The following is a 27,061-nucleotide window of genomic DNA, read 5'->3' on the forward strand; positions in this document are numbered from 1 at the left end:
ATAAAGCTTTGTGAGATTCTCAAAAAAAAAGTAGAGATAATGGAAAAAAAATGTTACGGGAGTTTGAAAACACTCATATAAGATATCTTCCCTTCCCCTAAAGAAAAAGATATCTTAGATCCTCAAAGAAAAAAAGATATCTTCCCTTGGTCACGTATCTTTTATTCAATTTTTCATCATCGCAATAATTGGAAGATAAGTGCATGTCAAAATAAATAAACAATCGGAAGATAAGTTGACATATCCCAAGGAGAAGACATTATTAAATTCCTAAATATTATCTCTAGATGACAGTTTCAAAAGAAAAAAGTTGTCTAGATGACCACGCGGCGCCGTGTCGGTGAGCGGCGACACGCTTTCTTCTTTCCAGAAGGAAAAAAAAAGCACATCCACGAGACGTTTTGAACCGGAACCCCTGCCCCCCACCCCACCGGGCCGGACCCGACTGGTGGGCCCACCCCCCACCGCTTTTGACCCGAACCCATTCCGTTCGTCCCTTTCTATCTATCCCCCCCCCCACCCCCCCCCCTCGTACAGCACCGCATTCGCATCGGGGGCTGCACCCTCTCCCAAGACAAAATCTCCAGAGACGAGGCCAAAAAAAAGGAGAAAAGTCGAAACAATCTCGCCATCCCTCGATTCCGACGAGGGTTTCGCCGAAGCCGCCGCCGCCGCCATTGACCGCACGAGGTTCGTCCCCATCCCCTCCCCTCCTCTCCTCCCCGATCCGCCGTCTCCCGGCCCCGCCCCTCGATCGATTCGCTAACCCCGCCGCGCCCGATTCGATTCAGGACGAGGAGACGGCAATGACGTGGCTCCGCGCCGCCACGGGCCTGGCTCGCCACGCCGCGCGGCGGGCGGCCCTCGCCCGCGCCGCCACCCCGGGCCACGCGGGCGCCCGATCCGCGGGGTTCCACACCTCGGCGCTCCGCCGCAGGGCCGCGGCGCCGGCCCCGCGGGCCGTCCCGCTCTCGAGGCTCACCGACAGCTTCCTCGACGGCACCAGCAGCGTGTACCTCGAGGAGCTGCAGCGCGCGTGGGAGGCGGACCCGGCCTCCGTCGACGAGTCGTGGGACAACTTCTTCCGCAACTTCCTCGGCCAGGCCGCGGGCTCCCCCGGCGCGGGCCTCTCCGGCCAGACCATCCAGGAGAGCATGCAGCTGCTCCTCCTCGTGCGCGCCTACCAGGTCAACGGCCACATGAAGGCGGCGCTCGACCCGCTCGGGCTCGACGACCGCGCCGTGCCCGAGGACCTCGACCTCGCCCTCTACGGCTTCACGGAGGCCGACCTCGACCGCGAGTTCTTCCTCGGGGTCTGGATGATGGCCGGCTTCCTCTCCGAGAACCGGCCGGTCCTCACCCTCCGCGAGATCCTCGGCAAGCTCGAGCGCGCCTACTGCGGGCCCATCGGCTTCGAGTACATGCACATCCCCGACCGCGACAAGTGCAACTGGCTCCGGGAGAAGATCGAGACCGTCGCGCCCAGGGAGTACCCCAAGGACCGCCGCCTCGTCATGCTCGACAGGCTCATCTGGAGCACCCAGTTCGAGAACTTCCTCGCCACCAAGTGGGCCACCGCCAAGCGCTTCGGCCTCGAGGGCGGCGAGACCCTCATCCCCGGCATGAAGGAGATGTTCGACCGGTCCGCCGATCTCGGCGTCGAGAACATTGTCATTGGCATGCCCCACAGGGGGAGGCTCAATGTGCTGGGGAACGTCGTCCGCAAGCCCTTGTCTCAGATATTCAGCGAGTTTGCTGGCGGGACGAGGCCTGTCGAAGGCGAGGATGGGCTCTATACTGGAACTGGTGATGTCAAGTACCATCTGGGTACCTCCTACGACCGGCCCACCCGTGGTGGCAAGAGGATCCACTTGTCGTTGGTCGCCAATCCCAGTCATCTGGAGGCCGTCGATCCTGTTGTCATTGGCAAGACGCGTGCAAAGCAGTTCTACTCCAATGATGATGACAGGACAAAGAACATGGGCATTCTTATTCATGGAGATGGTAGCTTTGCTGGGCAGGGCGTGGTGTATGAGACGCTCCATCTGAGTGCCCTTCCAAACTACACAACTGGAGGAACCATTCACATTGTTGTCAACAATCAAGTTGCCTTCACAACTGATCCAAGAGCCGGCAGGTCTTCCCAGTACTGCACGGATGTTGCCAAGGCCGTGAATGTCCCTATATTCCATGTTAATGGTGATGATCTGGAGGCTGTTGTACGTGTCTGCGAACTTGCAGCTGAGTGGCGCCAGACCTTCCATTCTGATGTGGTGGTCGACCTGATCTGCTACCGTCGTTTTGGACACAATGAAATTGATGAGCCATCCTTCACACAGCCAAAGATGTATCAGGTAATCCCCATGCTACTGAATCTGTGTATTTTGCATATGTCGTTGATCATTTCCACTTAGGTAGTTAGGTTTCTAACCAATGAAGTATACAGCTCAATGTTCATTCCTTTTTAGCCGCACCTGATTACCCTCTCTATCGTGTTCCTGTCCAATTCCTGTCTCTACCATGCTTGTGCTTTTATGCTGATATTGATGTTTTGTGCTTAGGTAGTTAGGTTTCTAATCAATAAAGTATACAGCTCAATGTTCATTCCTTTTTATCTGCACCTGATTACCCTCTCTATCGCTGCCTGTCTCTATCATACTTGTGCTTTTATGCTGGTATTGATGCTTCAGCTCAATTCTCATTCCGTTTTAGCCGCATCTGATTACCCTCTATCTTGTTCGGTTGTTCCTGTCTCTATCATACTTGTGCATTTATGCTGATATTGATGCTTTGTGCTTCTAGCACCCTGTGGTTCACTGTTTCTGATGAAAATTATTCTTTGGCAGGTCATTAAGAACCATCCAAGTTCATTGAAGCTTTATGAACAGAAACTGCTTGAAACAGGTGAAGTCACTAAAGAAGATGTTCAGAGGATCCACGACAAAGTGAACCGAATCCTAAATGAAGAGTTCGCTAAAAGCAAAGATTATGTTCCCAACAAGAGGGATTGGCTCTCGGCTTACTGGACTGGCTTTAAGTCACCTGAGCAAATTTCACGTGTTCGCAACACCGGGTAACAGCATTTTTTGTGTTGATTATGCTTGTAGTTCATGTCTTCAACAGTTATGTCATCCATCATCATTGAAATGCTTGCTTTGCAGGGTTAAGCCGGAGGTACTGAAACGTGTTGGGCAAGCAATTACTACTCTGCCTGAAAGCTTCAAGCCCCACAGAGCAGTGAAGAAGATTTTTGAGCAGCGTGCTGCAATGATCGAGAGTGGTGAAGGTATTGATTGGGCTGTTGCCGAAGCCCTTGCCTTTGCAGCACTCATAGTTGAAGGCAACCATGTTAGGCTGAGTGGACAGGATGTGGAAAGGGGAACTTTTAGCCACCGGCATTCAGTTGTGCATGACCAGGAAACTGGGGCGAAATACTGCCCGCTCGATCATGTTGTGATGAATCAAAATGAGGAGCTGTTTACTGTTAGCAACAGGTAAGTCTGCTAATGGAACTACTCCCTCCGTCCCAAAATTATTGTCTTAGATTTGTCCAAATACGGATGTATCTAGTTACGTTTTAGTGTTAGATACATCTGTATCTAGACAAATCTAAGACAAGAATTTTGGGACGGAGGGAGTATTATTTATGTCATCCTAGTGACTGCTGTAATAATATCTGCACTTATTAAATTTGGAAGCTTATAAGATCGTTCTTGTTCCCCTGGTCCATAGACAAAAATGAAGAAACTATATCTGGTTCTGTAGGTTTATTTGGCCCATCTATGCTTTGAATATTGTTCAGCTTACCAGTAGAACAATAAGCTCTACTTTCCCTTGTCTTTAGACATGAATGAATGGATAAAAGTATCCATTATTTAGATAAGCTCTACTTTTACTTATTGCCTCGAATCGCCCACTTAATTTTATTAACTTGCCACCTTTCATATGCAAACTTAGATTATTCCAGTTATATATAGTTTTGAGATGGCTCCTGTTTTACCTGTAACAAGTTTCAGTTTGAATAAGGGGAATTTGCTTTTTCTTGGGATTTGAGGACACGAATGTGCCTTTTGCAGTTCACTTTCGGAATTCGCTGTTCTTGGATTTGAATTGGGCTACTCCATGGAGAACCCGAATTCGCTAGTACTCTGGGAAGCTCAGTTTGGTGACTTCTCCAATGGTGCACAAGTGATGTTCGACCAGTTTCTGAGTAGTGGAGAGGCAAAATGGCTGCGTCAAACTGGCCTTGTTGTTCTACTGCCTCATGGTTATGATGGCCAAGGTCCTGAGCACTCCAGCTCCCGTTTGGAGCGCTTCCTTCAGGTAATTCACAGAACATACTTTTTTTTCCCTTCTGTATCATGCAGCCAATTAGTCCTGTCCAGTCAGAAGCGTCTTGTTTTGCATCCTTGTTGTTTGCTAGTTCTCTAGCATGCTTTAGTTGTTTGTTGGTTTGAAATATCCAGTCACTATTCAAGAAAATACGGTTTGTTTTACAACTTTTGATAGCTAGCCATGTTATGGTGATGGTGGTCTTTGTTATTTGTGGATGAGTGGTATGATCGGTTCTTGAACGTTTGTTGCTTACTGGAGATTATCAATTTGCTTCACAGATGAGTGATGACAATCCTTTTGTCATACCTGAGATGGACTCAACACTTCGCAAGCAGATACAGGAGTGTAACTGGCAGGTTGTGAATGTGACAACCCCTGCAAACTATTTCCATGTGCTGCGTCGTCAGGTTAGTTTATTTTCACTGTTCTGAAGTTTTCGCCAGATGCCATCTTGTGGCTACTAGCATGAAATAACCCTTATACTCTGTCTGTGGGACCTAGATACATAGGGATTTCCGGAAACCGCTGATTGTGACGGCCCCCAAGAACCTACTTCGGCACAAGGAGTGCAAATCCAACCTCTCTGAGTTTGATGATGTTGAAGGGCACCCAGGATTTGATAAGCAAGGAACACGTTTCAAGCGGCTGATAAAGGACCGTAACGATCACAAGGAAGTCGAGGAGGGTATCAACCGCCTTGTATTATGTTCTGGAAAGGTATGTGTTCCCTTTTAGCACAAAATCAAGCTAAACAAATTACCAGTTGAGTGCAGATATGAACTCCCTTTTGAAATCGCCATATTGCAGGTGTATTATGAACTTGACGATGAGCGGAAAAAGTCCGAGCGCAGTGATGTTGCCATCTGCAGGGTTGAGCAACTTTCCCCATTCCCATACGACCTTATCCAGAGAGAGCTAAAAAGATATCCAAGTATGAATCCTTCTCCTCAAAATCCAATCCATTGTTTTTGTGAATGCCTGCGTTTGCCATGTTTTTCAGTAGTTCCCCTCACATTTGCAAAGTTGTCTGTGGTGGCATTGCTTATTTCACAGCGAGCTTTGGTTTTGTTGCACCTGTATTGTTATTACCGGTATGCTTGTAGAGAGCAGCATAGTCAGTTTTGGCACCTGTGGATGGTACCACACCTCACTGGGCTGGTGTCCTGAATCCTGATTTGTACTCCCTCTGTTCCGATTTACACGTCGTGGTTTTAGTTCAACTAAAACTAAAACCATGACGAGTAAATCGGAACGGAGGGAGTAGCTGATTGCTCACAGTAGCTACTGCTGGTCTGCTAGCAGTTGTTGCTGTCCAAATTTTTATGCTGCACTTATCTCTCTCGGGTATATTTAGTTGTACGACTGTTCATGCTCGCGCTATCTACACAGATGCGGAGATTGTGTGGTGCCAAGAGGAGCCGATGAACATGGGCGCATACAGCTACATCTCACCCCGCCTGTACTCGGCCATGAAGGCCCTCGGGCGGGGCACTTTTGAGGACATCAAGTACGTGGGCAGGGCGCCCTCGGCCGCCACAGCCACCGGCTTCTTGACGGTCCACGTGCAGGAGCAGTCGGAGCTGGTGAAGAAGGCATTGCAACTGGAGCCGATCAAGTTCCCCTGATGCGGGAAACCCTCGCAAAAAATAACCCTTACGCAGGCTCGGGTTGTCCGGCCTGTGCACACACCGTCTTAAAAGTTTTGGTCTGTACAAGTTTTTTGCTCTCTTTTTTTGTTCTTCTGTGAGGCGTTTCGCTCCGAAGGTCGTGAATAATCAACTGCTATGAACCTTCTTGCTGTTGAGGAGGCGTGAGGCCCGTCTCAGCACGAGCAACATTCCTGAATCATCATGATAGTTTTACTGACAGCATGGCACTGCCGTTTATAGTTTTTTGCACTGGTTGTGTTTCTGTGTTCTTCTATGAATGGTGCTGAAAGCAGATTAAAACGGCAGCCGGCTGTCATTTCTGCTGTATCTGGCAATTTACAGCCGTGCATCTATAGGGTGTCGGAGTACACGGCTTCATCAACTGCTCAAATTGCATAAGAATACTCAAGGCATCATCATCTCACAACCAGAACACCAGCAATTTCAACGTATGTACTCAAACTGAACCCAGCTTGGCCACCCTATGGATAGTGAACCTCAGAAAAACAAGTCAGATTTTGTCAAATGTCAGGCCACCTCCCAAGCAGCAGCATCCAACCTACAATCTACCTTCCCCTTGCATCCAATATCTGTGAGAAGACCCTCGTTGACACCCCAGTGTCCGCACCATCCTCACCATCGCCGTCCACCCGACGAACACTCCCCGGAAGCCCCTGCCCGCCGTACGCAATGCTGCTGCTCCCCTCGCCGCCGGAGCTCAGGAACGCCTCCTGCAGCCGGAGCGCGCGCTCCAGGCTCCACAGCACGTCGCCCATCGCCGGCCGATCGGCGCCGTACTCCGCGAGGCACTTCTCCGCGGTCTCGCCGAACTTGCGCAGCGAGGCGGCGCCGACGCCGCCCGCGAGCCGCGGGTCCATGACCCTCTCCAGCTCGCCGAGCCTCTGCCGCTGCATCGCCCAGTCCACGAGGCTCGCCTGCTCGCGGGGGAGCGCCGGGTCGACGGCCGGCCTGGCGCATAGCACCTCCAGGAGCACCACGCCGAAGGAGTACACGTCCGACTTGTCCGTCAGCGTCTGCCGCCTCAGGTAGTCCGGGTCCAGGTACCCGAAGCTGCCCTTCACCGCGGCGGCGGCGGCGCCGACGTCGCGCGCCGCCTGCTCGGCGGCCGGCGCCGGCATCGAGAGCCCGAAGTCGGAGACCTTGGCGGAGAGGTTCCCGTCGAGGAGGATGTTGGTGGTCTTCACGTCCCGGTGGATGATCGTCTCGGAGACGCCGGTATGAAGGTAATGCAGGCCCTTGGCCGCCCCGACGCAGGCCTCCAGCCGCTGCTTCCACGACAGCGGCCGGAGCGCGGCGGGCGCGCCGTAGAGGTGGCTCCGGAGCGGCCCGCCGGCCATGAACTCGTAGACCAGCGCCATCTCGTTGTCCTCGTGGCAGTACCCGATGAGGGACACCAGGTGGCGGTGCCGGAGCCTGGACAGCATCTCGATCTCCGTGCGGAACTCCTGCAGGCCCTGCTGCGACCGCGGGTTCCCGCGCTTCACGGCCACCGCCGTGCCGTTCTCCAGGACCCCCCTGTACACCTTGCCGAACCCGCCGACGCCGACCACCCGGCCCTCGTCGAAGTCGCCGGTCGCCCGCCGTATCTGGCCGATGCTGAGGGACGGCCCCGAGGATGGGCGGCTGTGGCTTCTAGTAGCGGCTGAGACCTTGGACGCGGAGACGCCGGTGTGCGTGTGGAGGCCTATGGAGGAGGACGGCGGCCGGCTGAGGGACCGCCGTTGTTTCTTACCCCGCCGGCGGTGCCTGAGGAGCAGCAGCGTCCCCGCGATGCAGATGGCGACGAGCGTTGCTCCGCCGGCGGTTGCGGCGGTGACAACCGCAATCTTCTTCTTGCGCGCGGCCTTCGATGTCTGAGCGGTGTTGAGGGCGTCGACACGGCGCACCGCCTCCCGGTCACCGAGCTTCATGATCTCGACGCCATTGAGGATGGCATTCGGCTTCGAGTATGACAGACGAGGCGGCCCAAGCTGCAGCAAGATTTTCTCGGACCCTGGCGGTGCATCGGCGATGAAATCCACGAAGTAGGCGTTGAACAGCCCGAGCTTGCCGGACAGATCGAAGGAGCTGAGCACGGCGCCGCCGTTGATGTAGACGTCGAAGACCAGGTCGGTGGAGTTGCGGCCGACGATGTCGCAGAGGTGCAGCCTGACGGAGTAGCGGAAGCCCGGGTCGACGGGGAACGCCCAGGAGAGGTTGAACCGCTGGTTGCCCACGCCGGCGTCGGCCATCTCCTGCGCGTCGGCGTACACCGCGGCCGGAGCGGCGTACGGCGGGGCGCCCCCCGCGGGGTAGCGGACGCTGGCCGGGTCGACGGAGACGGAGCGCGCGGCCGCGGGGTTGAGGAGGTACGCGGCGTCCCCCTCCCACAGCCTCCAGAAGGAGTCGTTGAGCGAGGCCTCCCCGCTCGCCGCGCCGGCATTGACGCGGTAGCAGGTCTGGGCGAGCCGGAAAGGCTCCGGCGGGCTGAGCGGGAGCGGGAGCAGGGCGTCCGGCGCCGGGAGGAGCTCGACGGCGCTGAGGAGAGCGAGGGAGCCCGGGCGCGGCGAGACGCGGAGGCGCAGGAGCCCGCCGCCGCGGTGCGGCAGCAGGTACTCGCGGTAGCGGTGGCGGCCCGTGGTTGCACGAGAGGCCGGACGGGCGCCGGAGACGAGCTCGAGGTCGCCCGCGGCGACGGCGAACTGCGCGGGCTGGGGGAAGTGGAGGCGGAGGAGGAGGTGGCGGTGGGGCGAGCGGGGGACGGGGAGGGAGTAGGTGGCCTCGGCGGAGAAGGCGCGCGCCGTGGAGTAGAGCGGCGAGGACGCCGTGGTGGTGGTGGCGCGGGAGGCGTGGGCCGGTGAGATGGAGACATTGGAGTCCGGGAGGAAGACGCGGCCGTCGGGGAGGGTGATGGCGGCTGGCGCGCCGCACGCGAGGAGGAGAGGGTCGCCGGCGACCACCACCGCCACCGCAAGGTGGGAGAGCAGGAGGAGGACCAGACCGCCGCCGGCGGCGGCGTCGGTGGTGGTAGCGGCCATGGCGCAATCTCTTGCTCACTCACTGAAGCTCGGTGCCACTGAGCTGGACTGCAATGGGGAGCCAGGGGACATGGAGTTGGGCCAAACTCAAAGCCCATAACCAGGCCCAGACCGAGCCCAACCCAACAAAAAGAGTGGGAGCGAGATGGTGGCCCGGGCGACCCAGCAGGCCAGCACCACCATGCCGCCCCTGGCCGCCGCCGACGCCTTCCGCGTGCTCGAGTTCGTCGCCGGCAACCGCCGCGTCCCCCACTCCCTCTTCGCCGGCCTGCTCGCCGCCCTCCCGCCCGTCTCCCCGCACACCTCCCCGCGCCTGCGCAAGGCCGTCGCGCTCCGCGCCCTCGACGCCGCCCTGTCGGGCTCTGACGCCGACGGCTCCGGCGAGCTCCTCCGCAAGGCGCGCGACGTCCTCGCCGACCCTGCCATCGCGGCCTGCTTCCCCGAGCACCTCGCCGCCGTCGGAGATGACGTGGCCGCGCTCAGGCGCCTCGTCGACGCCGAGTGGGAGAGCCTCCCTCCCTCTGCGCTCGAGCTCGAGGCCGACCGGATCGCCGGCGCCGGAGCCCTCGACACGTGGGCCAACGCCGACCACGACAAGCGCAAGAAGCTTCGCCGGTTGGGTGAGCGCCGCATCCCCTTTCCTTCCTATCCAGATCTCATTGAGAATTTCCAGATCTCAGAATTTCCATGGGTCATGTTGAGCGAACCTCCTCCGACTCTGGGTTCTGAACTTCTGATCTTGTTTTGATATAGCTAGAAAAAAATTACATCTCAAGTAACGCAATTTTGTTGGTTGATGCAGTGGGGGAGGCGACGGAGCGTGAGATTTTGGGCAAGCTTGGGCAAGATCCATCCAAGGCTCCTCAAGTTGATGAGGCGGCCAATGCGCCCAGCACAAGCGGCACGAACGAGGGTGATCGTGCTCAGCAAGATGATGAAGCTCATCTTGGTAGGGAAAAAGGAGAAGCTAACCATGCCCAAGAGGATTGCGCTCGACATCAACAAGAGCCAGTAGAAAGAACAACGGATGCTCGGGTTCCTGAAAAGCCGGTAGCAAGCGCAGCAGTCAAAGGCAAGGAGCAAGCTACGTCTTCTCATGTCACTGGACAGGCTGCCCCTGACCATAACAAGAGCCATCCAGTAGCTGGTTCTAAGCCTAGTCTTATGGAGAGGAAACCTAGTGCAATCGTTTATCAGGTGATTTCACGTTGGCTTTTATTGATGTTCTGTTAAAGATCTGATGCTGCGAGGCTTATGGGTGTTTAAATTGCTCGATAGCGTTCCAATTTCACTCAGCTTCTAGCAACTTTGGTGTGGGGCTGTGGGCAATATATCAGCTTTCTTAGCTCTTTATCTTTGAGGATAATAAAAACCTAACATTTTGGCATAAATCCTGTCATAGTTATTCATGAATAAGTTTGATCGTACAGGAGGAATGAGTTCTATGTGTGATCTACTTGTATGATGTTAGGTCATATTGTTACTCTCATCACTTTGTTAATATGTCATGCTCCTATTTTGATGTTCTCTGCAAAGGGCGGTGTAGGGATCTCATATCTATTTTCTCAAAGTAAACCCCTGGTATTGTTAGAAAGTACAAATTTAGATAATCACATAAATGCCCGACCACAGATTTGAGTTACAGACTTCCCACCATCTGCAACAAAAACGCTTGCTGAAAATGCACATTTAAATTTGGCAGTTTAACTCTGCTAGAAGACACAAGAAAATCCAGTTTAGTATTTATCGTCTTCATGGTTATTTTTTGGGTTGCATGGGGTGCAGTATTCCTGATCGTATGCTGTCATCATGTAAATGCAGTGGGATGATTCTGGCGACTCCGACTCTGAAAGGCCGCCACATCAGCGCCGGTTACCGACTTACGAAAGGAAGATGAGGCCCCCGCCCGCAATTCCACACAAAACAAGAAAGAAATGGACCGAGATACAAGAGAGAACCCTGATTGAAGGGGTTGCCAAGTACGCTGTCTTCTCTCGCTCTTACTTTTCACATCGAAAACAGAGCTCTCCTAGAGAAACCTCTGCCTCACTTCTTCCTGATGGTGTGTTCATTCATTCATCCATTCTTTCATTCACTCATATAATTTCATCTGCTGCTGCTGAAGGTACGGAAGAGGCAACTGGAAGGACATCAAGATCGCCTACCCGGACGTGTTTCAAGACAGATCGACGGTACGTATTCCTCGGTTCCTGTACGTGGCCCTTCGCTTCGGTGACACGGTCTGCCTTTGGGTTTGTACCATGTCCGAGGCTGAAATGACGGTTCCTGTGCGCAGGTGGATATGAAGGACAAGTTCAGGAACTTGGGGAGGCACTAACAGCGAATGTGCTTGGACATGGAGGGCCATTCGGCCAAGTAGACATCTCCGGCACATATAGTAGGCGGATGTATGTAGATTATAGAGCGGCAAATTGCCATGGCGCAAAGGGCATGAGATATCTTGCCCTTTTGGTTTGTGGCAACCCTACCAGCAGGTGTGGTGTGAGGGAGACCCCAGCACAGCACCTTTCTCTTGTACAGGGAGATGTGGGCAATCTCTGCTAGCCATGATCTGAAGTTCTCTGTAAGTAACTAACTGATGAGGTGTGTGATTATGATGATGATGATGATGCCTGTGCCATTCTTCTTCTTCTTCTGTCTGCATCATCCATCTGGTGCATACTGTGAGTAGCATCTTTTCTTTGTCGTTAATGTCACTGATGCCAAGTCTTGTTTTTTGGAGGACTAGCAGACGTCTGTGTCCGGTGGGTGGGCCGGTGTCGGTTTGGCGGATTTGATAGATCCAATCCACCTCTCTGACTGGCACAAATGCATCTCACTTAGTTAATACTGTACGTGGATGCAGATTAGTAGTTAAGCATGAGAAAGGGATGGCAATGGCATGAGAGAGCTGAGGACGCATGTGATGTATACCTTACGTCTCTGTCTGTTTGCTCATGTTGTTACAGTTAGTTGTACCAAACCCAAACGGTCTAGAACTCTAGATCGTCCGTGCAGGTGCAGTGCAGCATTAACGGACATGCAGCCGCAGAAGGAAAATAAATTTGTTTTATGTTTGTTTGTGTATGCATGTGGGTCCAAAATCAATGATTCTGTAATAGGGTCCGCCCTGCGTGGCTGATTCTGTAACAGTTTATCTAATTCACATTTAGATGTTTTTTATGGATGTCACATCTAAGCTCCCACAAATATATAATACAGCAACAAGAAACAACAACAACAAAAAAAAACTAGGACAAAAAAAAAAGAGACCACAAACAAAGTGGACATCAGCTTCTAGATGTGTCCTAGACAGGCCCATTATGTAATGAAAGATTATAAAAGAACTTGTTAGTTAATTATCTTTCTCAAGTTGGGCAAGAATCAAAGATTGAGTTTTAGATATTTACGAGCATTGGGTTTTTATCATGCGGAATGTTTATCAAGATTATTACAGCATGACTGAACCCATCTACTTTAGAGAGATAATATATAACCTTTTCATTATGATGAATGCACCTTCGAAGATTTTGGTTGAAATTCTTTTGGTGATGCTTAAATTTATTCATTGTCTCCTTGAGCTCGTCTTCCTGTTGATAAATACTAAATGTATCTATTTTTTCATTAATGACTTGTTCAACAGGTTTACCTTTTTCTTGAATAACCTTCTTAAATTCCTTCATGTCTTCAACATGATAGATTTTTCCAGTATGCTTAACGGTTCCTCAATATTCTATTGTTCCTTAGCAGCGGTCATAATACTTTCCATGAGTGCTTTTCCTTCTTCAAGAGTTAGAGCCATGAATCGCCCACCTGCACTCAAATCAAGAGTAGACTTGGATTCATCGTTAATGCCATGATAGAACATATGGAGTATAACATATTCAGCAAAACCATTGTCAGACAAAGATTCAGAAATTTAGAATATCTCTCCCAGGTTGCATACAAACTTTCTACCACTTCTTGAGCGAAGGAAGTAAGATTTCTTCGTTGTTTGGTGATCTTGGATCCAGGGAGGAGTTTAGCCATGAACCTCTCTGCACACATTTTTTCAACTGGTTATGCGGCCATATGGCAATCGAGTGTACCATATTTCCGCATCATCCTTGAGAGAAAAATTGAAGAGTCTCATTAAAACAAATTCTCAAGATGCATCTTTCATTTTAAAAGTCCCACATAAAGTATCAAAGAACATAAGATGTGCTTGAGGGTCCCCCTCTTCAGTCCCTGCAAAGGCACGCCTTTTGACTTCCTTAATAAGATCACAGTTAGTCGAATACTCGGTTGCATAATTGGTAGGATATACTATGGGAGATCTTGAGCCCAAGAACGGAGCACAATACTCTCTCACTGATGTATCTTGTTGTTGAGTGATCGATATTTCTGCAAACAAAGTATTAAGCTCAGTAGTCGGACTTTTAAAATGAAGCTTGTTACTCCTGAGGAAACGGAAAATGTATTTAGGTAGATAAGTCTTCCCTAGAACGAGTAGAGCCCTTGTCACCAACATGAAGCATCATCTACAATAACAGTTACGAAACAAATACTCTACACTTAGATCCTCGGCAACAGCGATAAAAAAATGCTTGATAACTTGCAAACCAAACATGGTGGTGTAGCACTTTGACATAAATATCCCAAATAGTAATCGTCCCAACGGAGAGTAGAGGCGAATATTTATAAGTAGTGTTTTTGTCACACACAAGTTGTCATAGTTCTTATGTGTAGCAACTGCTTGTGACTTTGCCGACGTTGTCAGTGTCCCAAGATGCAAATGAACCAGAGTAGTAAATATGATGAGTTTGTGGCGACCAGAGTAATAACACTTGAAAGTAAAGAACACAGATATAACGAAAAGTAGAGATGTTTTTCCTACAATGGAGAAATTAGGAGCGGAGAGAATTCAGTTCATGATATACATCAAGTGTGCCAGTGCGACAGTAATACCAATTACCTTGTATCATGGATACAGTACTTGATTTATTTGTTCAGTTGGCAGATCATCCTAAGGTTATGGATCTCCTCCTCACCGGATTATATTCCATTCTATGGTCCTGCTTCACCGTTGCCACAGAGGGGTCATCTCCATAATTAAGGTCATTAGACCGAAACCAAGCATTAACTCCGGTCTTGAAAACCGGTATAGTTCTAGGAACTATCAAAGGTTCGAATCCCTCTCTGTCATTTTGCTTATTGAATACGCTTGTTTCTTTCATTTTTCAGCTTCCTCCGACGACACCACTTTTACTCTCTGTCGGAATCTGTAGACATAGTTTCTGGGCATCTTTAAAAACTGATCGACTTAGTTGTTACACACAGACCTGCGCAACGGCTTGGGAGTAAAAGAATTTCCTGCCTGGATTATATTCCATTTTATGGTCCTGCTTTGCCGTTGCCACAGAGTGGTTGTCTCCACAATTAAGGTCATTAGACCGGAACCAAGCATTACGTTTAATGGATCATCGTTGTCTCATGTTGTCTTCGGTCCTCATAGATGTCTTCACCTATCATGTCGGAGGTCGCTGATTTCCTAAACAATATGTGTTACCTGTGTAGGTCTTGAGATCATGCTTCTTGGGCCCTTAAATTGGGTACAACACACATAGAGTTCGCCATAGAATAAGAACTTACTATACAGATCATAAGACTACAAACACGAATGATGACATATAGAATATGCACAAATGAATCTTACCACTCACCTACATCTCCTACGCTTAGGGGGAACTACTCACACATCTCAGAGAATAACCAATCATCTCAGAGAATGAACCAATGAAAACCATATCAATAATACCGTGAAGATCCACAATAAGATGAATAATCAAACAAGTCTCGATCTCCAGATGAGTATGAATAGAGTTTACAACCCGATCTTACAACTTGGAGTTGCTCTTACAATAGTGAAGGTGGAATTGACGACTGAGATGAAAGGACCAAAACTAAGAAGATCTCCGGTGGTTCTCCAGATCTCTTCTCTTTATGTTTTGGATGTAGTGGCGGCGGCTAGGGTTCTTCGCAGAAGTTTCTTGTGCTGGTAAGGTGGAGCCCCAAGCACTTCATATCACCATCCATGAGAGCATGCTCGCTCGTATGGAAGGCTGTCTTTTACTCGGGTGCGCCTGGTGGTCGAGTCTCCAATACGGGAGTTGCTGCATTTGGCTTGATTTTGCAGTAATTCTCCTTGAGTTTCTTCCATATATGATATTTCCTGCCAAACAATGAAAAACCCGTTTTTCTTCTCACTTGAAATGTTAGCGTTAGAAATTACCGAGAAGTGATATAATTCCGGTGAAAACCAAATGAAAACCCCTTGCAAATAATCTTAAATTCTTGAGCCATCATGAATGTGATCATATATAGGCATTACGTCCAAATACTATGAAACCGAGATCCTCTATGCACCTAATCTAATAGCTAAATAGCGTGTCCACAGATCAAGATCCTCTCTGCACCATCTAGACTTTAAGTGTACACAAGGGTAATTGCACTTAGCAAGATGACATACTGTTATGAAATGGGGACTATGAATTATCTACTAAACCATAACCCTTAGTGGCAATAATTCAATGCAAGCCTTCTTCACTTTCTGCCACCACAGTAGATTGATTGCAAGATTGAACCCAACTAATGCACATCTCTTCCACTATTGATTCACTAAAAAAAATCTGTGATAATACGTGTTTGTCACAGTAGGTCACATTTTCTGTCACGCATGTACATCCGTGATGATTTTATGACATAATCAAGAAAGCCATACTTGTGCTGTCACGAAAGTGTTCCATGACAATACTCAATTTATTGTCACAGAAGTGTTTACTTTCGTGATGATAAATGGCGCATCAAGGAAGTGTTTTCGTCAAGGGTAATCAACACGTGGCATCCACCATAATGGTTCGTCGTTAAGCTATTGGGTGCCGATTTTGGATCCAATACCCGTTAACAGCCCCGACCAATGACAATTTTCCACGTGTCAAATTCTCATTCATCAACAGGAACATGTGTCAACATGGTGTTGCGATAGTTGCATCCGTTCAATGGACAGGACGCGCCAATGAAACGTTGACACGTGGAACGGCTTAACAGCAGCCCATTTAGGTTAAAAGGGCTGGCCCAACCAATGGCCCACAAAATTTGGTCAGATACTAGTGGGCCGACCCATTAACAGCCTGCCATGTCTTTGGGCCAAATTACGTCCCATATGAAGATCCGGCCCATAAACAATCCATTATGTTTTTGGGCCTAATGAAGGCCCGGTTTGTCTTTCGTCCTGTGTAAAGGCCCATTGAACAGTCTGACCTACTTTGGCCCAAGGTTTACTTCGGCCTCTTAACACCCTTGGTACAATTAGTTCGTTGTCGGACCGGTTTCACTTTCGTCCATTTCACAGTCCGTGCGGTAGTTGGGCCCATTTTCTGGTCCGAAGTGACTTTCGGCCTCTTAATAAGCTGTGGGCTTCGTGGATAAATTTCAGCCCGACCTGACTATCAGCCTGTTAAAGGCCCGTGATATAATTGGGCCTAATTACGTCCTGACTTTGCATCTGGCCTACCTATAGCTGCTACTTGTGGGTTGCGTTGGGATTTCCTCGAAGAGGAGAATGATGCAGTACAATAGAGATAAATATTTTCCTTAGTTAAGAACCAAGGTTACCAATCCAGTAGGAGAACCACGCAAGACCTCGTGAACAACACCTACACATAAAAGAACAAATAATTGCACCCAACGCAAACAAGGGGTTGTCAATCTCTTGGCGGTTAATTGCAAGGATCAAATCTCGTAGTGATAGATAGATAAACAAACACACACAATAAAATAACAGTAAATAAATTGCAGCAAGGTATTTTTGTATTTTCATATATGATAAAGATAGACCCAGGGGCCAAAGTTTTCGCTAGAGGCTTCTCCGTTGAACATAGTATACGGTGGGTAAACAAATTACTCTTGGGCAATTGATAGAAAAGCGCATACCTAAGGGTTTGTTTGGTTGAGGAACCAACTGCCATGCTATGGAATGGTTCCATTCCATAGGAACGGGTCCGTTCCATTCCTGTGTTTGGTAGGAGCAGAAGATCGGAATGGAACGGTTCTGTTCCGGTGTTTGGTTGGAAGCACAGAATGAAAATAGAATGACATAAAATTCAAAGTTTTGGCAGCATTCATTTGTATTTTCAAGAAAGACAACATAACAATATATATTGACAATCTTAACATATAAATGACAACACATATAACATAGTTTTCAACAAAGTGCACATAGTTAACACAGTTAACAACCATACATGTGTAGTTGACATACGAAATTCCCAAAAGCAACCACCAAGGCAATAGATCCATACATGTCAAGTTCACATATTTGACAGCCACATGTCAAGTTCACATACGAAATCTCCAAAAGCAATCAAAGTGCACTACAACCATACATGTCAAGTTCACATACTTGGCAACCATACAACCATATCGAATTTAGAAGTTCTTCTTAACATACCTACTCACCCAAATGGAGTTGTTGATTTGGGTAAGTTTCATGAAGGCTCTTGCAGTCTTGGGGTTATCCACAAGATGAGCATAGTAGTGGGCTAGGTTCTCTTCATCAAAATCTGACAATGTGGATATTACATCCCAAAGGTCATCGGGTATGTCATCATCATCTCCACTAGACTTCACAATCGCTTCAGCCACAAGTTTGAACCCATCTTTGAGAGTGATAACTAGTGGATCATCAACAACGTGCTTTACCTTAGCCTTCTTTTTGGGTGGTGCTTTGGGATCAAAAGACTCACCAACATTTGGTGAGGTGTTCACCTCACCATTCTCCTCTTCTTCGAGATCAATAGAAATAACATCGTTTCCAGACCTAGCATTCTGCCCCTTGGCCCCCATTGTCCCATAAATGGAAGCCATGGCATGCTAGTATTCAATTGGTGTATTCAAGAAAGGGGCATCTGCTTTGTGGGTCTACGAACATTGTGCAAATTAATTAGCATAATGCAAACATAAATGGCATCAAATTTGTGGGGAGAGAAGCATACCATACAATGCCCTGCATAGTGCTCATCGTTGAGCCTAATTGTGCAAGTGTCTTCATCCCATAGAGCTCCACTTAAATACTTCAAGTTGTCTACCCTTCCCCAAATCTTCCTCCACTTCTTGAGATGGTTTTTGACTTGTTCTCCAGTGACAGAAAGCTTGAATTTCTCATTCAAAACAACAACACATTGTCTATGATGCACATCCCTGAATCCACTTGAAGTTCTCTTCCCATCAGCAACAAGACTAGCCAAAAAACCAAGCATGGTTTTCATCATGGAATTGGTCCATACAATGATCCCAGCTCTCCTGGAGCTCCCACTTACAGCGGTGACTTTGACACTCTCCATATCTGTACAACCAACAAAAGATTGCGAAAACATGGATTATAACATTTCAATTATATTGTTCAAATAGAGTAAATGATACAATCTGTCCAGCCATCAAATAAGTTCAAATGTAGTTGCCTAAACATTTCAATTACATTGTTCAAATAGAGTAAATGATACAATCTGTCCATCCATCAAATAAATTCAAATGTAGCTGTCTAAACACCACAAATACACGGTTCAAATAGAGTAAATGATACAATGGAGTGTGCCACACTCATAGATTAGCATACATGAGTTGTCTATCTTCCCACATTTGGGCTGCCATTTGTAGCCTACGGTGTACCACGACCCCAGTGTCACTTGCTTGTTGCCTTGATGTTCGAATTGGTTGAGTGGTCCATGTCATTTCTGGTATAATAAATTCATTAATCCCTTGTGATAGTGCATAATTGTGAAGGACACAACAAGCTATAACAATGTCAACTTGTGTCGGGAAAGTAAAGAATGGTTTGGCATCATCTAAAATTTTGAAATGCCTCTTGAGAGATCCAAAAGCCCTCTCTACCGTCACCCATAGTGAAGAGTGCCTAAGGTTTAATAGCTCCTTATCATTTTGGACTGGATTGTTGCCCCACTCATTCAAATGGTACCTCACACCACGAAAAGGTGGTAAGAACCCGGGCTTGGCTCCATAACCGGCATCAACTAGGTAGAACTTTCCTAAAAAGGTGAAACAAATAATTGTGACAATGGTTTCTTGAGGCAAAGAACATATGGAAAATTTGTATCCAAGCCAACTTCTTACTTGGTGGTACTTGTAAGCCTCTCTCACGCATTAACACATCAGCTAAAATGGTTGCATCATTTGCTGACCCTCCCCAACTAGCCAACACATACGTGAAGCGGAGATCAAAATCTACCACTGCCATCACATTTTGGGTTGTAAAGGCCTTCCTACCACGAAAAGAATGCTCCACATCTTTGGTAACACCTGCTCGCACATGTGTACCATCGGTAGCTCCAATACAATCCTATATAACACTACTAGGGAAAAGCCTAGCAGCAGCGCGGGTTCTAGGTATATCAGTAGCGCGGGACACGATGCTACTAATAAGGCGCTATAGCTAACTCGTAGCAGCAGCGCGTGCCCGCCCGCGCTACTGCTATGCAAGTGTAGCAGCAACGTTCTTCCCGAGAGCTCGCTACTGCTAATAGCTACAGAGCGGTTCTCCTGAGCGCGCTACTGCTACTGTCGCGCTGCTGCTAACTTTTCTTCACTCGCTACTACTAATTTTAGTAGTTTTTGTTTTTTTCTGCATATTTGTTTTGTATTTGAACATTCTTTATAGAAGAATCTTTAGCACATACAAATGTCATCATGATACACATACAAATGGTTGCGAGATCACAAATGTAATCATAGCATATACATACAAATAGTCTCATCATAATCATCATCCAACACAAAGTCTCGAATACTTGCAACTACAACGTCATCCATCTAAACAAAGGTATACGCGAGAAGAGCTATCACTATGAGTGAGAGCGGAACTATGCAGTACATGAGGCGGCGGTTACGAGTCCTCTCTCGCGCTAGCATGAACCTCAAGTAACTAGCTTCTCCTTCTTGTCTGCTTTTGAAGCCTTTATGGCTGGCGCCCGAGAACCCATTCACTTGCGCTTGGCACTCAGGCCACTCATTGTACACCCCCGGAACCTTCCCTTTGTACATGACATAACACAACCATCTCACCATCAAGAAGCTAGGTACCTGTTAGAGATGCATCTTCATCAAGAGGATGTACAATCATATGCAACAAAATATACTAGAGAAACACGAAAAAGAAAGGGTTAGCAACTAGATGCAACATACAGTATGCAAACTAATTAACTAGAGGTACGCATGTCATCATACCCAAACTAACAAAGTAGCGTTACGCAAGTTCGGCAGGGACCATGGACATCACAAAGTTTCATCGCTACAGAAAGTATACAAGTTCAATCGACACATATCATCATCATCGACATCGTAAATCACTAGAAGTTCCATCCTTCCATATCATCCAGGATGGACCCTAGCATCTTGAACAGCGTGAGGTCATGACGTTGCATGCCTATGCGAGTTCGGACGTCAGCTCGCGATATAGGGCCGTGGTGGAACATCCCCTTCTCATCGACGACTTCTTTCATGATGATCGTCGCAATGTCCCTTTGGATGCGAAAGAAGTCATCTCTTCTGAGTATATAATCCGCTTGTCCATGAAATTCTACCCACTTGTGGATATGATCATCATTTCTGCCTATTATGCGAAGCTTTTGGTGATCCGTGCTGAACTCAATCATGAGATGGAGGATGTAGAATCCATATTTCTTGCTTGGTTTTGGGACTTGGATGTAGCAGAAGTTAGTTTTATGCGCGAAACCCATTTTCTTGTTCCTTTGTTTCCTGATCTGCATGTGGCCACCTCTAATGCTGAAGCCTTGGAGAGCATCATCTAGAATATTCATTATGTGGGTGTAGTACTTCTTCTCGTAATCTCTGGAAGGGTCGAAATAGACGGCGTGGGAGACTCGCGGGTAAAGAATGATAAGGACGGCGCGCCCGTTGCTGTGGGGAAAAGACACCTCAAATTATTCTCCATATGAGCGAGAAGGAATGATTGAAATGTACAAAATGGTTGTCCGAAACTGACTTACTTTGGATGATAAGGCACGAGGACTTTCCTGGTCCTTATTCTGTACCATGAAGTTTTGGAGGTAGTCCCTAGCAGTTTCACGCTCAAAGTCGCCGAGACTCAAGAAAGACTCGTGCATGTAGTACAGATCCGCCACACAGATTTGCGAGACTTCTTCACTCTTCATGACTGAGCTCATATGTAGCGCAAAAAGGCGGACGATTGTAAAATCAAGCCGCCTTGTCAGAAACATCTCAAAGATATGGTCAAACCACAGGAAGAACACCTCCATGGGTCGTGTGTCGACGTAGCACTTCCCCTCAGGCACACGAGCCGCGTATGTTGGATATCCTGGATCCTTTGAGGCTAGTAGGCTTTTCTCAATGGGCAGCACATGGTCATGCAGTCTCCTGAGATCCCCTGATAGTGCCTCCAGCGGTTTCGGCGGTAGCATCGGCTCGCCCGTGAGATGGAACATGGCCGCACCTTTCATGGGTACACGCTCTTCAGAATCCATCGTCTGGCTGCTATGTGCTCTGGCTTGTTTGGAGGCAGTTATCTTCCCCGATCTGTTCCTCTCCTTTTTCTTGGGACACCTTCCAGACCCTTCCTTAAACCCTGCCCCAGGGTTCCCAGGCTAAGCACTATACGACCCCCGACTAGCTGAGCCTGTGTTGAGGCGGCATCTTCAGGCGTGTCCTGTGAGGAATTCATGAAGATAGACTTTTTGCAATCCTTCCAACGACCTTCCTGCCCGGGCATATCATCCATATCCTCATTAGCATGCTGATAGCCCGATTCGTCATATGGTTGACTAATCATATCTATGTCACAGTCATATGCGTTTGTATTGAGGAAACCCATACGGTCAACCTCCGTCTCATCATCCATTCTCTGTTCTACAGGACCAATTACATCAGCCAGTACTATTGCACCCCCTTCATCACGTCGTCCGCCGCTCTCAGCCGGCACCTACATGAGCTGGTAATTGCGTAGGTGGGGTGGCGGTCTCCGCACATGCTTGTTGATGTGTGGTTATTGGTGTGCTCTCGGTCGGATCCAGACGAATAAGATTCTTTGGCCATAGCAGCACCCAACCCTTGCAGCTTCCCCTCTGCGGCGGGGTCTCGTCGTCCTCTCCCACATGCTGTACTGGAGGAGGCAAAGCCTCATGCCCGGATTTCACACTGGACAAGCTAACCCTGAAATGCCCAGCGGGGATTGGCTGGTTGTGGAACGTGGGTTGCAATGGGTTCATTATCATCCCCTTTCCCACGTTCACCTTCTGGCCTTGATCAAGTAGAGTATGGTGCACGGGGTTTCTTCGCCCTGCAAACACATATGTCTGTGGCGAAAAACATCAGAAAGACAACGAAAATGGAATATATATATATATATATATATATATATATATATGTTGGTGCGACATGTAATTACTGTGACGGCGTCGAGCTCAGCCAAAGACGAAGGCCGGCCTAGCACGCCGGAGACTGAGGACGGGCTGCTATGAGCGGGAGCGACTGCGAGAGGAGGCCTGGTTTCATGAGCAAGTGATGGTGCGGTGTTGTTGTTGTTGTTGTTCATGGAGTTGCTCCCGACGAAACTGGGCATCAGGAAATCATGTACCGTCTTGTCTGGATTTTTCTTCGTCTAGTTGATGATAGCTGGAACCAAGTTAGTAGCGAAATCATTTCTGCAGGTAGTTACAACTGCATTGACTGCCTACTGTAGCAACTCATTTTTCTCCTCGGCTGTTTTTTTCGCATCCTCAGCTGCTTTTTTCTCGACCGCAAGCTTCACCTTCGCGTTGATGTCCGCCTGACTAAACTTCTTTTTCTGCTTCTTGGCCTCCGGGCCCTCGTTGTAAAACACCTTCCACATGACGCCGTCTCCAGCACCGTGCACACGACCATATTGCGGCTGCTGGCCCAAAGGGAGTCCCTTCAGTTCGTTTAAGGCCCGGTTGAGAGGGGTGTCCCACTTGGGCCTCATCGGAGAAGTAGGGCTTTTGGCTGCAAGCTGGTGTTGCTTCTCCTGCAGAAGGAGCGTGAACCGTTTAGGAATGTGTAGTTGACTAGATATGGAGCTAAATGTAAGGTGGTACAAGAATAATTACCAGTAGTCTAATCAATTTCCTCGTGATCTGGTCCATGTAAAAAACCTTTTTTCCTTGTCCCACTTGTAGCGGGCCCTGATGAAGTCATGCTCCAAGGGGTTGGTGAACTTCACGAAGGGGTCTGGGATACCCGCGGCTTCACGTTTCGCGCCCTCCTTATCCCATATGGGCCTTTTACCGAGGTAGCCACGGCTTCCGAGGCGATGCTTCCCCGTGTTCCTTTGCTGAAGGCTCTTGAATTTCGCAGCCTTAGCCTTGGATGCCTCGGTAGCGCAAGTGTCCTTGAACTTTTCGAACTCCTCTTCCGTAAGTGTTGGATTTTCCTCCAGAATCTTGGACAGGGGTTCCTCAGCCTCAATAGCTTGTTTCACCCTCCCTTTCCAGGAGGCCAAATCATTGCTGAACATGCCCATGGTGTGATTGTTAATCTTTTTCATCTTCGGGTCATCCCATGGTTGTTCTATGTTATCATCCCGGTCAGGGAACTTGAATCTCTTGTGCAACTTCGTTAGGAGCAACTGTGTCAAATGGTCTTTACTCCTTAAGTCATCATCGTTGATGCTCGCACATTCCCGTAGGATGCATCCTACTTGGTTCCCATAGCACTTGCGAGGTTCTTCCGGCTCTAATGGCTCAAACTTGCCAGGTGCCATCTTTGTGATCACTAGTCGTCCAATCCCTAGTTTGTTAGGTTTTTGTATCCTCTGCTTTTTATGCTTCTTCTTTTCGGTAGCGGCATCGGCGCCGGTACCTTCCCCGCCACCATCAGTGCCGGCGCCGTCGGTGTCGATGTCGGCGTCAGTACCATCATCGAGGCCGACCTGCAAACCTTGCTTAGAAGTCAAATAGTCGAGGTGCTCTTGTTCACCCTCGTAATCCATCTCGTCCGCATCTTGGTCAGAAGGCCCAGTTTCTTCGTTGTTCGACATGTTTCCTATGATTAAGTCTCCTCGTTTATTTCTAAAAGTATGAAACAAATGAGAAATGACATAAAAAATAAATCTATGTGCCAGCACTCGATATGCCTACTATGTAGCACAAATCATGCCAAAATTCACGTAAAATTTCGGCATGACCTTTGCTAAAAAATGGACATATCGAGCGCCTGAAATTCACCGGAACGGAAATGAATCAACATTCCGTCGTAACATAGGCCACTCGAATCATTTATCAAAATTGAACCAAAACATCACATGTCCAAATGACATGTCCAAATTCCAAACATGACATGTCCAAAACATGACATGTCCAAAACATGACATATCCACATATCACATGTCTAGTTCAAATTTGCATATAAATTCAGCCTACCTAAATTCAGCCTACCTAAATTTGCTTTAACAAGGGATGTTGATTTGGACAATTGCTTAAATGTTGCCTTTTCTTTTAACTACAATTGCTTAACCCTAAATTTCTGTCCTATTTCAAAACCTAGCTAAATTCATAACTAAATAGATAACCTAATTAACCTACTGCCCTAACTAAAACCTAAGTAAATTAACCGAAGAACCCTAGCTAGCAGAGAGAGAGAGGGGGGATTACAGAGGGTGCAGGGGCGAGGAGGCAGGCCCGACGACGGCCGAGGTTGGGAGGGTAGGAAGCAGAGGAGGGAGGCGTGGCACGTCGGGGTCGGGGGCGAGCGCCGGGGTCAGGGGCGAGTGCAGGGGCGCGGCGATGTGACGGGGGAAGAGAGAGTGGGGATTTGGGGGGAAAGAGGCGGGATGAAGTAGAGAGAGTGAGGATTTTGGGTTAAGTGGGCGTAGCAGTAGTGCGTTTAGACCAAACATGCTACTACTATTATAGGCAGCTATAGCGGTTTTATACGGAAACCGCTACTGCTACCTTGACTAGCTGTAGCTCTTTTTCAGTAAACCGCTACTACTATAACCAGTTTCCCTTGTTCTTTTCCTTTATTTTCTCTCACTTTTCCTTTTTTTCCGAGAGCAGTGAATGAAGGGAAGGCGATATATATTGCATCATTTGACGGTTAAATATGTATATAAAATAGGAACATATATATTACATCATTGGACCCATGCATAATAATGGCTAAGTGTGTATACAAAATAGGAATATATATATATATATATATATTACATCATTTGACTGATAACATACGGTTCCTCAGCGTTGACGTTTTCGTTTTTGAGTCAGCTTCTTTCCCTTCTTGTTCGTTGAAGAATAATTGTGCCCCTCATTGTGACTTTGCATTTTCCATGGAGTATGATTTTTCTTAGGTAATGTAGTATTGATTCTTCTTTTGACGTATACTTCATCATCATCATCATCTTCCCTCATTGGGTTGCCGTACTGATCGTAGTCTACCTCGTTGGCGACTCCATCCATTCCAATGATGTTCCTTTTGCCTCTCCTCATGACAACACGGCTGGGATTGCGCGGGTCGGTTATGAAGAAGCATTGTGTCACGTGCTTAGCATGTAACCATGGATCGTTTTTTGTGATAGCGTTCACGGTAGCGCTCTTGGCGTCGGGTATAGTCATGGTAGTGAAAATCCGGTTTTCTCTTTCGACATTCTTAGCCCATCTGACACGGAACATCGTCGTGTTGTGTAGTCCAGAGTAGTCAACCTCCCAGATCTCCTCGACTCTTCCATAAAATCATTCAGTTGCGCCGTTGTCACTGCCGGTCATGCATTCCATCGTCACCCCTGAGTTCTGATCATCACTGTCCATATCTTTGGCCTCCGTGTAGAACGTATATCCGTTGATATCATATGCCTGATAGGTTACGAGGTTGGGCGAGGGGCCATGTGCTAAGGCGTATATGAGCAATCCGTCCTTAGAGCCCTCCTCCGGGGGATTAGCAATAATATGCTCTTTGAACCAATGCAGGAAAGTGGAGTTGTGCTCTCTAGTAACTTCGGCGTCCATCCTGCATACCCCCCGGTCACGATACTTCTTTGCGATAATTTCTTTGTGCAGTGCCACAAAAGGATCTACCTCCTCTAGGTGTTGTAGCACTACCAAGTTTGCTCTGTCAAAGTCGCTGCGTCGATCTAAGTATGCCACGTGCAGTTCCCTGTGATCGTTGCAGTGACCTTCTCCTTCGAGCCTCCCATCGTGCTTGTTAACGGGCAAACCAACACTAACACCAGGCGGCTGCTCTGCGCCATATAGAAAATTCTCGCAGAAAGAGATGCACTCTTGTGTCACATAGCCCTGGATGATGCTTCCATCCGGATGGGACATGTTACGAACGAATCCTTTGATGATCCCATTCATCCTCTCAAACGGATCATGTTGTGCAGGAATGACGGCCCCAGGTCTATTATGTCATCCACAATATGGACACACAGATGCACCATCACGTCAAAGAACGCGGGCGGGAATTACATCTCAAGTTCATTCAATATCACAATGATCTCTTCCTGTAGCCTCCGGAGCTGCTTCACACTGATCGACTTTCGAGAGATGACGTCGAAAAAGTTATAGAGACCAATAAGCATGTCACGGACGTGCTTGTCCATTATCCCTCTAAGGGCAACAGGTAGTATCTGCGTCATCATCACATGACAGTCATGGGACTTCATCCCGCTGAACCTTTTCTTGTCCGTGTCTAGATATCTGCTTATCTTGCCACAGTAACCGGAACTAACTTTTACTCCAGTAAGGCACTTAAAGAATTGATCGATCTCGGCCTGACTTAAGGTGAAGAAAGAAGGGGGGCAATAATCCTCTTTCTTTATTTTCTTGCCCTTCTTCTCCCGTGCCTCTGTCTCTGTCTCTGTCTCGTCTGACATTTTACGAGGCGGCATGTGCAGATCTTCCCTGATTTTCAAATCTTACAAGTCTTTTCTTGCCTTCGGCCCATCCTTGGTCTTATCCGGCATTTTCATCAGTGTTGCGAGCAAGCTCTCAAGGACAT

The 27,061-nt window shown here is 48.3% G+C and overlaps 3 protein-coding genes across 3 annotated transcripts; 2 read left to right on the forward strand and 1 right to left on the reverse strand.

The window, feature by feature from the left end:
* Positions 1–539: 539 nt before the first annotated feature.
* LOC123043482 (2-oxoglutarate dehydrogenase, mitochondrial) lies at positions 540–6,233 on the forward strand. The gene is made up of 9 exons (XM_044465945.1): positions 540–690; positions 792–2,354; positions 2,847–3,073; positions 3,162–3,494; positions 4,077–4,323; positions 4,614–4,742; positions 4,837–5,052; positions 5,143–5,266; positions 5,725–6,233. The coding sequence occupies exons 2-9, from the start codon at positions 807–809 to the stop codon at positions 5,958–5,960; spliced, it is 3,060 nt and encodes a 1,019-aa protein (XP_044321880.1). The 5' UTR covers positions 540–690; positions 792–806; the 3' UTR covers positions 5,961–6,233.
* A 125-nt stretch (positions 6,234–6,358) lies between these two features.
* Positions 6,359–9,022, reverse strand: LOC123043483 (receptor-like protein kinase THESEUS 1). The gene has a single exon (XM_044465946.1). The coding sequence runs from the start codon at positions 9,020–9,022 to the stop codon at positions 6,551–6,553; it is 2,472 nt and encodes an 823-aa protein (XP_044321881.1). The 3' UTR covers positions 6,359–6,550.
* Positions 9,023–9,167: 145 nt separating this feature from the next.
* Positions 9,168–11,663, forward strand: LOC123043484 (telomere-associated protein 1). The gene is made up of 5 exons (XM_044465947.1): positions 9,168–9,642; positions 9,825–10,219; positions 10,844–11,001; positions 11,148–11,214; positions 11,319–11,663. Exons 1-5 carry the CDS (start codon positions 9,168–9,170, stop codon positions 11,358–11,360), a joined length of 1,137 nt encoding a protein of 378 aa, XP_044321882.1. The 3' UTR covers positions 11,361–11,663.
* The last annotated feature ends 15,398 nt before the right edge of the window (positions 11,664–27,061 follow it).

This window comes from Triticum aestivum, chromosome 2B, assembly GCF_018294505.1.
Source record: "Triticum aestivum cultivar Chinese Spring chromosome 2B, IWGSC CS RefSeq v2.1, whole genome shotgun sequence".
NCBI lineage: Eukaryota > Viridiplantae > Streptophyta > Magnoliopsida > Poales > Poaceae > Triticum > Triticum aestivum.

What these genes read in the sequence shown, in the direction of transcription:
- LOC123043482 (XM_044465945.1), top strand. Translation starts at nt 807, where the DNA reads ATGACGTGGCTCCGCGCCGCCACGGGCCTGGCTCGCCACGCCGCGCGG. An exon ending in CACAGCCAAAGATGTATCAG is followed by an intron (nt 2,355 to 2,846) that starts GTAATCCCCATG and finishes ATTCTTTGGCAG; the next exon opens with GTCATTAAGAACCATCCAAG. An exon ending in TCCATGTGCTGCGTCGTCAG is followed by an intron (nt 4,743 to 4,836) that starts GTTAGTTTATTT and finishes TGTGGGACCTAG; the next exon opens with ATACATAGGGATTTCCGGAA.
- LOC123043484 (XM_044465947.1), top strand. Translation starts at nt 9,168, where the DNA reads ATGGTGGCCCGGGCGACCCAGCAGGCCAGCACCACCATGCCGCCCCTG. An exon ending in CAAGAAGCTTCGCCGGTTGG is followed by an intron (nt 9,643 to 9,824) that starts GTGAGCGCCGCA and finishes TGGTTGATGCAG; the next exon opens with TGGGGGAGGCGACGGAGCGT. An exon ending in CTAGTGCAATCGTTTATCAG is followed by an intron (nt 10,220 to 10,843) that starts GTGATTTCACGT and finishes ATGTAAATGCAG; the next exon opens with TGGGATGATTCTGGCGACTC.
- LOC123043483 (XM_044465946.1), bottom strand. Translation starts at nt 9,022, where the DNA reads ATGGCCGCTACCACCACCGACGCCGCCGCCGGCGGCGGTCTGGTCCTC.